The sequence below is a fragment of the Phyllobates terribilis genome, unplaced genomic scaffold (assembly GCF_046119375.1).
Source record: "Phyllobates terribilis strain yellow unplaced genomic scaffold, ASM4611937v1 Scaffold_5__5_contigs__length_657084704, whole genome shotgun sequence".
NCBI classification, from domain to species: domain Eukaryota; kingdom Metazoa; phylum Chordata; class Amphibia; order Anura; family Dendrobatidae; genus Phyllobates; species Phyllobates terribilis.
This window is the reverse complement of record NW_027362765.1, coordinates 441,042,608-441,054,866: the sequence shown is the minus strand read 5'-3', so window position 1 is coordinate 441,054,866 and position 12,259 is coordinate 441,042,608. Positions and strand designations below refer to the sequence as shown.

At 40.8% G+C, this 12,259-nt stretch overlaps 1 protein-coding gene across 1 annotated transcript in view; it reads left to right on the top strand.

The window, feature by feature from the left end:
- KAZALD1 (Kazal type serine peptidase inhibitor domain 1) overlaps window positions 1–10,244 on the top strand; it is a 95,840-nt gene extending 85,596 nt beyond the window's left edge. Inside the window, exons 4-5 of the mRNA XM_073685290.1 lie at window positions 3,128–3,275; window positions 4,740–10,244. Of these exons, the coding sequence (XP_073541391.1) occupies window positions 3,128–3,275; window positions 4,740–4,831 (240 nt within the window). The 3' untranslated portion in view covers window positions 4,832–10,244. The remainder of the gene's footprint in view (window positions 1–3,127; window positions 3,276–4,739) is intronic.
- The last annotated feature ends 2,015 nt before the right edge of the window (window positions 10,245–12,259 follow it).

Sequence of the window (12,259 nt, the reverse complement as noted above, 5' to 3'; positions counted from 1 at the left end):
TTATTTTTTTCATATTCTTAAAAACTTTTTTTTTCAATTTTTATCATATTTTTATTGTATTTGTTAGTCCCCTTAGGGGACTTAAAGCTGCGAAATGCTGATTTCTTCTATGTATAGGAGAAATCACGATCTTCAGCAGACCCCTGCAGTCATGACCACTGATTGGTGCCCCGCTATCATATCACGGGCGTGCTGATGGGTGGGTGGAACAACCCCAAGCCAGCATGTGTTAAATGCTGCTGTCAGAGATTGACAGCACCATTTAACGGGTTAAAAGCCATGGTGGAGCTCCACTCCACCTGCGGCTGTTAGAGGCACATGATGGCTGTTAAAATCCAGGTATCAATCTGTATGGGCTGCAGAGAGCTGCCAGCAGGCCAAGCATTCTAGGTTCAACCACACACACAAATACACACACAGAGACAGACAGACACACACAAACACACATACACAGCGATACACACACAGAGAGATAGAGACACACACACAGAGACACACACACAGAGATACACACACACACACAGAGACAGAGAGAGACACACACAGAGAGACAGCGAGAGACACACACACATAGACACACACAGAAACAGAGAGAGACACACACAGAGAGACAGCGAGAGACACACACACATAGACACACACATACACAGAGATACACACAGAGAGACAGACACATACACAGAGACACACACAGAGAGACAGACACAGAGAGACAGACACATACACAGAGACACACACAGAGACACACACACATAGACACACACATACACAGAGACACACACAGAGAGACAGACACACACACAGAGACACACACAGAGAGACAGACACACACACAGAGACACACACAGAGATACAGACACATACACAGAGACACACACAGAGAGACATACAGACACAGAGACACACACAGAGAGACATACAGACACAGAGACACACACATACACAGAGACACACACATACACAGAGACACACACAGAAAGACAGACACAGAGAGACAGACACATACACAGAGACACACACAGAGACACACACACATAGACACACACATACACAGAGACACACACAGAGAGACAGACACACACACAGAGACACACACAGAGAGACAGACACACACACAGAGATACAGACACATACACAGAGACACACACAGAGAGACATACAGACACAGAGACACACACAGAGAGACATACAGACACAGAGACACACACATACACAGAGACACACACATACACAGAGACACACACAGAGAGACAGACACAGAGAGACAGACACATACACAGAGACACACACAGAGATAGACACATACACAGAGACACACACAGAGAGACATACAGACACAGAGACACACACATACACAGAGACACACACAGAGACACACACACAGAGACACACACACCACAAGTCCATCTTCTCTTCAGACCTTGTGACTCCCACAGAGTTCAGGGCCTGTGGTGACATCACAGTCTCATGATCGTCATGTCACCAAAGGTTCCGAAGTCCCGCAGAGTGCAAGACATGTGGTGACATAACGGTCACATGACTGGTCACATGATCGTGATGTCATATTGGTCCTAAGGCAGTTTGCACATCGGAAGTTTCACTGATAATGTTATTATCAATGAAGTTCCTGCTGTGGATGCTGGGGGCTCCCAAAGGAGTGGAGGTCCTGGACAATTGCCCAGTCTTACCACCCTAACACAGTGTAGAGTGTCCTTTCCAGAGTTGCACTATATAGGACGCTGTGAAGCTCCAACATATCTTTTTCTTTAGTATATTTTAATGTCTGGAGTTTATCAGAGCATTAAACGTTCAATTGAGCATTACTGGGAGAACATGTCACAAAGCCAAACGGAGTGGAAACAGCACTGCACATTTTGAGGAAGCCTTATTAACTTTTTTTAAGGTAATTCATGTATAAGTTAAAATCCAAAACTTTGATTCATTGAGCTAAATTTCATGCCAAAGGAGGGATTAACATGAAAAGGGTAACGTGGAAAGCAAACCGGGCGCCAACCCTTCATTTATATAGAAAAGCTAAAATGCTATTTTGAATGTTAGAAACTGAATACATTTCACATTATTAGTAATTTCTTCCTGTTAATTACTATCAGGTATATTGTCCGTTTAGATAAGAAGCCAGGGGAGCTATGAGATAGTCCTGCAAAGGTGGTCAGAACTGATTATTTATCTACCTACATCTCTGCTCCCTATTCTTCGCCGTTTCTGCTATTCCTTTACCACAGCTTTTTTTAAGCCCTGTCGTAAGTGATATCCTATTTGGATTTAGAATCCCATTAATCCAATCAATTGATATTTTTCCTTTTCCATTTTTGTTTTTTCCTCCTCTTCTTCCAAGAGTCATAACTTTTACATTTTTCCGTTGACAAAGCCGTATGAGGACTTGTTTTTTTGCAGGACAAATTGTAGTTTACAATGACACCATTCATTGATCGAAGCTAGCTGTTGGAGGTGGATCGGATGCCAATTGTTGAACCCAGCAGCTCACACCCAGTATGGAGTGGGCTCACATATTATGTCCTATGTCAGGAAGGAGTTATTGGGTGAAAAAATATATAATTATAAAGTAGCATTTCTTGGAGGGTACAAGCTCTCAATGAAGAGGATCAACTGTTGGATTGACACTTATGGGACTTTGGGAATTCTGGAGGAAAGTTTTCTTTTTCCCATAAAACATAGCCTGTACATAGGTTTTCACACACCAGCTGCGTTTCCTCATTGAAAACCAATACACCCCCAGAGCAAAGTAGCAACCAAGGCATCTCATGCCAATCATGCCAACCAGTACCCTACTTTGTACTGACAATGGTCATATATCCAAAAACAGCTGTCTATGGATGGCCTTCTACAGATGAATGACTGTCTAATGGCAATGTAATTCATGAGTAGAGGGTACATGCGAGCAGGAGATACTCTTACAGATCTACCTTCTGACTCACAGATTGGGATCCCTAGTGAATAGAGATAGTCTTCATGAGACAACCCCTAAGTAACTTTCTGTCTGAATACCATGGGTTTCTCATTGTCTGTAGACCATACATTAAAGAAGTTTAACAAACATATCCAACCTTCTCCCTCAAATTAATTATATGTTGTTTTCCATTTCTAGTTTAGAGGAGGTCCCCAGAAGTATGAAGTGACTGGATGGCTTCAGATACAATCCGTCCGTGTTACAGATGAGGGAATTTATCGTTGCTTTGCCAAAAACAAGATAGGAGAAGTTATGGCAGGAGCCACCCTGACGGTGCTTACACCAGGTACGTGTGACGACATAGGCAGTGTTACTAGTGCACATAGAGGTTATAATAGCTACCTATGGATCACCTGGAAACTAAATATGATTAATTGAGTAACTGTTCAATAACTTATAAAGTTATGTTCATACTTGAGTTATGGATTCTGGTGAAAATAGAAAGCCGGGGGTGCTTGATGGATCTGATAATTTAAGTTTTTTTTATCCGTTTCTGTGTAACGTTCATTCTCTTAATGGAAGAATAGCACAGGAGCATTTCAAGTAAAGACATTTAGAAGATGCCCATAAATGAAATGCTAAGAATTTCCACACAATTTGTTGTTTGGAGGGTTGTATAATGTGGCTGGTATCCATCTGAAAAGGACATTTTAGAAGAACAAAATGTCTGTTAGTTGCTCTTCACCAGTTAGAATTGTAGAGGACACACCTGGTTATTCTGATTGGCTTATAGACACTGAATGTCTTATCTTTTCCAGTTGCATGACAAGCCATATATTGGAAGGTGTAAAGTGGGAACCCATAGCAATGGATAAGTTTGAACCTTTACTACAGGGGGGTACATACTTTGTTAAATTTTTCTGTAGTTTTTTACCGCACTTTACCATTCCATTGTCACATTGAAATGAAATGTATTGACGTTTTCAAACTGAAGAAGAATTTTTGTATATATTGTTTTTTGCTTCCCAAAGGGAATCTGTCACCAGTCTTGTGCTATGGAATCTGAGAGTAGCATGATGTAGGGCCTAAGACCCTGATTCCAGTGATGTATCACTTACTGGGCTGCTTGGTGGAGTTTTGATAAAATCTCCATTTACTTTGGTTATCTAGTAGTGCTCTGAATGCTGAGCTCAGTAGAACCCCGCCCACACACCTGATTGGCAGCTTCCTGTGTACACTGTACATAGTCAGCCAGCTGCTAATCAGTGGTGGGGGCGGGGTTACACAAATTAGCTGGACTGCCTGGCATGTGACACCTAGTTGAGCAGTGATAATCTCCTGCTGATAAAACACTGATTATATTGAAACTATAACAAGCTGCTGAGCAAGTGGCACATTCCTGAAATCAGGGTCTCTACCCTTACATCATGCTGCTCTCGGATTAAATAACAAAAACCTGCTGACATATTTCCTTTAAAAGGATTGACAGGCCTATCATTTAAAAAAAACTCCTATTGGCATAAATAAAAACAAAAGAAGCAATAATAATTGCTTCCACCAATCCCCAGGCAGTCCTGTACCAATGGTCTTGTTTTTGGGTCCCTGCTGGTGTTTGCTTTCTGGTTCATCACACCATGCAGGAAACCCCACTCAGCAAATCATTAACTGGGGTTGAAGTATAGCTCTTTTTGTTTTTCTACCACCTTAAAAAATGATCTGAGCTTTTTTTTTCAGACTTTGAGTGTTTTTTTTCTAGCAGAAAAATGTACAAACTTACTAAAGTGCAGCGTCTGCTCTTTCAATCCTTTAGATCAAATGAACGTGACTGGACTGACTCTGCCAAAATTCCGTAACCAGTTACAAGAAGACGACGCTGATGGCGAAGATTCAGATTATTACTGAATTACGCAGAACGATGGACACAGTATTCTGCTATGACTAAGACCTCCCATCCTTACAAGGACAGAAAACCATGAAGAAAGTATATGTTACGACAAGGGACTAATTGAAAGCACTTTATATTTCTCGACCCGCCAGAAAGCTTTTGTAGAATAGCGTTTTTTTCCCGTACAGGAAACTACTTTTTTTTTTTGGCAGTATTAATGACGATGATTTTTTATACAATGAGACTGGAATGGACATGCTTTATCTTCTATTTGTACATACAGATTGTGAAAAGAATTACAATTTTTTATTGTCTATTTCTATAAGTTGTCTGTAATGACCATGACATATTATTTACAACCAACTGCTCAGCCTAAACCACAGTGTTTGCGAAATTTGTACTTTTGGCAATAGATGTGGAATCTGATCGGATAGTTAGTGTGACTGCATATGAAACTCATCATTTTCTGAAAGAGATTTCATACTTTAAAATGCAATTTTAGAAAAAAACATAACATTCTGCTATGAGAACGAATTTAGACCACTTTTGTAACATGAGCTGTTTCAGAGTAGATCTCACCAGAGAAAAGACCAAGCCTCCATCTATACAGAAGATGTGCACAGGCTTGGACTGGCCCACAGGAGAACAGGAAAATCCTCCGGTGGGCCCCTGTGCAGGAATGAGCAGTGCTTGGCACAGTACACTTGATTCACCATATACAGACAAAGGCAGCATCTTATTCATTTAACAATCAACTCAGTTTATTGCTGTGGAATTTTGTGAATGATGATAAAGTCATATTTGCATGTAGCTGAAAAGTGGGGTCCTGGAGTTGATGTTACTGGTGGGCCCTTGGCACTCCAGTCCGACACTGGATGTGCACATCCAATTTTAAGTAAATAATATCCTTGTTGTCATCATTGTATACAAAGGACATATCATCAGTCAAGTCTAATTGTATATTTATGAATTCTCCCATGTGAAAAAGACCCTAATGATTGTCTCCAAAGTCACCTCCAAATGGTCTTGTTTTCTGCTAGAACTTTGGGCATCTTTTTGAGTCACAGCCTGGACACTCCAGAGGAACGTCCACCAGTCTGGTGGTCCAGACCAACCTTGAACATGAGGTTCAAATCAAAGCAATGAAGAGTTATGTTTTAGTTTTTATTTATGTTGCCCCCACATTTCACTATGAGTATGACTTAATTTAGTGTTTGTTTCCTCCTTCTCATGCCTTGTAGGACAGAAGAGTATTGCCAGAATAATTTGTTGTATTTTACACTAAAATGGAACTGGCTTCTTTCTCTTTTTCATCTAGGTGGGGACCTTATTTGGTCACTAAATAAAAAACAGAATGCTCGGGGTATAAATTGATTGATCTCTTGGTGGACTAAAACACCCCACACATTTTAGATAGCGATGGCTTGGCCGGCAGCTGTCTCGTCCTGCTCTCCCATACACAGGAGCACTAGCTCTGATGAGCACTCTTATGTTCTCTGAGAGAGAGCTGCTGACAGACATCTTTGGTTACAACTTATAACATGGGTAACAAAAGGATCAGCAGTCTGAAAGTGGACATGCCAGATCCATAACTTCCCCGGCAGTCATCTGTCAGGGGCCTCCATACACATTAGACTGGCGGGTTTGATAAGGGCAGGTTCGGCTGACCTTAGTCTAATGTGTATAGGGGTCTTAAGAATGGTTTGGTCCCCCAGCAATAAAGGTTACGAGCCACCACCAAACCCTATACAGTCTGCTTGTTACCTAATGAGGTAACCCTGGTGTTTAAGGATGGGACATGATGTTTCATATGTCTCCTTATTGATGTATATGCAGCTTTCCCCTTTCCTTCTTTCCAATTATTTGTAGACTTCATCACATCAATGAATAATACTGTTGGTGGAAGAAGAATTACGTCATCTGCTTGGTACAACAGTGGAGTTGATCATTATTTGCCCGGTGTTTCATAAATATGTCGGTCACACCAAATATTGATTTGATTTAGATTTCTCTTATGTTCATTTATTTCCCATTTTGATAACTGATAAAAATAAATTCTTACTCTGCAGCATTATTTCCACACCTACCTAAAACCTCTGCACACAACTGAATATCTCAGTCAACCATTGATTGCTTCAAAGCAGTAAAATCTGGTGTCCTGAATCTCCTGATATTCAATTAGATGTGTTGGCCACAACTTTTACAATGGGGCAATCCACTGAAATTGTGCAGCCTTGATACAATATCTGCTGAAAGTTGATTGCAAGTTTTGGTGGACAAGTCCCCTCTAACAGAAGGTAATGTAGCTGGGGTTTTCTGGGCTTTTACATTAATAGCCTGTTTTTAGGGTAGGCTATCAATTTATGATCAACCTCTGCAACCTCTCTTGCAATCACTGTGCATTGGCACTTGCTGGAGCTTCTTGAGTAAACTCAACTGATCCAGGTCAACCTGTAATACTTGGCAGAGCCACATTTTATTTTGGGTACTGCAGAAAAGTCACTTCAAGAAGTGCCAAAGCCCCTTTTATTCTGCTGATCAGTGGTGGACCCAGGGATCAATAATCTATTTAAAATCCAGGAAAACCCCTTTACTATGTAACCCAATTTTAGTGTGGAGATACTTGAGGACCATTGCACTCATTCGACATATCTGCTCTGCCTTGGGGTAGTATTTACATTGATCCAATCCATGGCACATACCTTGATGGACCCCAGTGACTATAATTAACTGGTTCCAAATGGTTTCTGATGTCAATCATTTTACATTATTGTACATTATTTTGGTATGAATATTACAAATACACTACGTATGTATCTGCTGCTCAGCATAGTTGCCTGCTTTCTTCCTAGGCAATAATTACAAGATTCATACTTTTGCTGATTAAGATGCAGTTTGCATATGGGTCAACCATATCTTGCACATTTTGTTCTCATAATACAATAATTTGCATTACAGCAACTGGCATCATCCTTAGAGGGTTGGTCTGAAACTAATATTGATTTTCATCCTAAATGTCTCTCTGTTTATTTTAAGATGATAATAGTTTTTTCTAATGTGGTATAAGCAAAAAGTCTTTAACCTTCCCTCCCTAATCTAATTGCTTTATTCTACTTTTTAACCTATTTCCATTTTGATGACGCATCGTTTAAAAAGCCACAATTCACTGTCGCACCCTTTGCTCCCACCCTGAAACAAAGCGTCATCTGTAAGATCCGATTCAGGAGCTGGGCGAGTCCCTCCTTTACTGAGCATGCATCGGTTGTCAATACTGACGTATGCTTAGTATGAGCTCTCTTTCCACTGTGCAATATTACTTTTAATGCACAGTGCAATTCCTCACCGGCACTATTTAGAAGTGACGAGCCAGCAACAGAGCGCACTATCAGTGCACATTGTAAGAAGAGACCCCAGCGAGCAGAGACCAGACCCACAACCAAAACAGATGTCACTTTTGAGGAAGAGATTGCTCTCTGCATACCAGGTTTATCTCCTTACAATGTACAAGGACAGTGCACTTTGTTGCCGGGCCGTCACTTCTAATTGGAGCTGTTGAGGGAGCGCACTGTCACTGTGCACTAACAAGAATATTGCACAATAAGAAGGGATCTCATACTGAGAACATGTAGGAATTGACAACCATCATATGCTCAGTACAGCAGGGAGTAGCCCAGCCCCTGAAATGGACATCACTAATGTAATTTCATTTCATGATAGGAACAGAGGCTTTGGCTCTGTGTAATAAAATAAAGCAGTTAGCTTAGAGAGAGAATGGTAGGGACTTCTTAAATAAACCATATTAAAAAATAAATATGTTATTGAAATAAATAGACTTTTAGGATGAAAATCAATAGACCACCCCTTTAAAGCTTTTCATTTCAAAACTTGTGTGGATATCAGTGTAAGTGATCACCTTTACGACGCAGTCAGACAGCTGTATAAATCGGACCGAGATCGGACCGCAATGCTTGGACTGGCTGGCGGCTCTCCCGACCCGAGCATGATAGTTGCATAGAAATACATGAAGCTGTCATTCTCAGATCGGGAGAACTGCCAGCCAGTCCGTGCATTGCGGTCGTATCTTGGTCTGATTTATACTGATGTCTGACTGTGCCCTTACAATGTGCAGACATCTATTTAACTGATCCATTTTAAGCTGTTAAATGACTGCAGATCTACTATAAACAAGTCATTTGGCTTTGGTTTACTTGACTGTTTACAGAAGCCGACAAAAAATGATGGGAATAGGACAATCACAAAAATCCCCCACCCCCATTGATATAGCATTAGGTTATTGGCTGCATATCATCTGATTTCACAGGGCGATGTCTGTTAATAAATATAATTGATATACCAGCATAAATGATTCAATCACCGAACAATTGAACATTTTGCTGGTTTGATGGGTTATCGCCATCATTTTTACGCTGGAGGATAATCAAGAACTAGTGTTCCTATGAATGCTTGTTCGCCAATTTTTGACTCATCTAAACGGGTCTTCACGCATTCCTGGCCCTTTATTATCCTGGACACATTGGTTGGAGGATTATGTTGGTATAACAATCATTTTTATTAATATTTTTCAAACTATAGGAGGAATATTTGAGTGGAAAATCCAGCTGATATTATCTGTAGACAAGTCATACAGATATTTCATAAGATAGCATTGGGGGTGGCTGTCAGTGAGCTCAGGAATTTTATTTTGCCAAATAAACTGGGCATTGCACATTTTTGTCTGCTGTGTGCCCAAATTCATTTGTCACCCTTTATAACTGCATAACAAAAAAAAAAAAGATTTGGCGTTGAGGACTTTATGAATGATAATTGTTAACCTTGCCAGAAATGTCATGGCAGCCAAATACATTGCCAGCCAGTTATTCAATAGACTGATATAATACGGTCTCATAGAAAACTATCAATTCTTCCAATAGGTACCCTGTCCTCCCCCAGTGTTTATCACATCAAGAAAGAAAAAAAATGGATGGATGACTCAATGAGAACAGAGCCTAAAAAATTAACAAAAAAAGATAGCACTTAAAGGGAACCTGTCATGTCCTCAAAGACAATTAACCTGCAGATAAGAAATGTGGTTAATCAGCAGGTTAAAAGCGTTCTAAAGCCGTGCAACCTCCGCCTCCGGCTTTCAGTCTTTGAGGTCCGGTGCGGCTTCAGACATTTCAGTACATAGCGAGCTGCGGCTGTAACCATGCCTCGGCACAGACTGACAGCTGGCTCAGAAGTGTATCAGTACAGAGCTGGCTGTCAGTCAGTGCCAGGGTGTGGTTACATCCACCTCTTATTACCTACTGAGTGGGGAATAAAGCCGCACAGACCACACCTTTATGACTGAAAACCGGGAGGAATAAAGTTAATTTCCTTCTGGCAGCGGGGCTTTCAGTGCAGCAGCCGCATGGTTTTAGAACGCTATAATCAGCAGATTAACCCCACATCTGTAGGTTAATAGTGTTTTTTAAATAACAGGTTCCTTTTAACAGAAAAGACTAAGGGTTCATTTACACAGACTGACCGGCGGCACTTTTACCAACTTGCGGTCATTTGAATGCCTGTTTACACAGGCAGACCAAAGCAAATGGTGTGCACTGAGCGATGTATACTACATCGCTCAGTGCACACAGGCTGCCATATTTCTCTGAAGTACAAGTCATATTTACACCAGATGATGCGCCGCCGAGAATGATGATTTTTTATGCTGCTTAAAAAAATCATTTTACTTGATGAACGAGCATTTTGCTCATTCGTCGGGTGATCGGCAGCCTGTTTACATAGCAAGATAGTGTTTTTAGCAATGGTCGTTTACTACTATCTAGCAGTATGATTACTCCTAAAATCTGGCCATACACATGAGATCTGTCGGGTAAACGATGCTTTCACCAATCGTACAGGCAGCAGCCATTTCGACTGTCTCTCCCTTACACAGCAGCTTATTCAGCCAAGCGCTCCTGTGTCGTCTTAGAGTGAACAAAAGGATTGGCAGTTGAAATGAGACATGCCGGATTGATATCCCTCCCAGCAATAAATTGTGGCGTGCCCCCATACACATTAGCGTGTCAGCCACCATTAGTCTAATATGTATGGGGACCCTTACTCTGAGGCATTCATTAATTGAAAATTATTTTATTTATTTTATCTTCTTTCCTAGTATTTTTTTTTTCTAGACAGAATGGATGGATGGATGCACGGAGCTGAGCTGCAATACCACATATGGACAAGAGTGGCGCTGTTTCTGGGAGAAAGGAGCTACATTTTTGTCTAATCTCATACAACCCTTTAAATAGCTTATATTTTCTAGAGATTTATGAAATACAAAAAAAATAATTTTACATAGTTTTTTGCTTTAAGGGGAGTCTGTCACAGGTTTATGGTGCTTGATCGGGGCAGATAAAATAAGGACAAAGACCTTGATTCCAGCGCTGGATCACATACTGGACTTATTGCTGTGGTGTTGCTAAAAACAATTCTTTCTGCTGCAGCTGTGCTAGTCCTCTCAATGATGAGCGTCCTCTGTATTCATGAGCTCTGACTAGGCCGTACCCCACTGCTGATTGACAGCTTTCTGCTTATACTGCGTCTATACTGAATTTTTTATATGCACATTTTTAATATTAGTTTTTACCTGTCTAAAGCATTTCCAATAAAAAAATAAATAACCAGTTTAGATTTAAAAATATGCTTCTATTTTGTGACAAGAGCTCCCATGCATTTCAATGTGTCTCCATGGTTACAGACTACCAAAATTCCAGCATAGTCTGATCCTGCTTTAATCTATACACAATCAGGGCTTTTTCACACATCAGTATATCCGGTACGAGTGGTGACAGTTTCCACACGTACCGGAGACACTGACACAAGCAGACCCATTCAGTTGAATGGGTCTGTGCACACCTCAGTGTGTTTTTGCGGACCGTCACGGTCCACAAAACGTACCATACGGATGACATCCTTGTGTCATCCATGTGACACATACCGGCGCCTGGGAATCTCGCTGTTCTCAAGGGCCGGTGCTGAACGCTGCCCTCATTATGGTTCCCTGCCGGCGCTGTGATCGGCACCAGCTGGGACCATAATGAGGATAGTAGTAGTGTACTCTCAGTGTCCCCACCTGTAAAATGAAGAATAAAATAATAAAATCCTTATACTCACCTCTCCTAGGTGACTACAGGGTTGTGCATAGTCTATAACCATGGAACCGCATAGGTCTGTGTTGGAGTTTACACAAAATGGTTGGATGTTTTTAATCAAGAATATTTACAAAGTTGTTTTGTTTTTTATCTTAGATGTACTTGTGGGTTAAAAATGGTTCCAAATGTGGGCATAGCCTTTTGCAGGAAACTTATTTTATTCTAAACTGTAACGTATTATTTTGTACATTTCACCGGGCATAGATTTATGGCATCCTTACTGTGCAGTAAAATATTAAGCTTGCT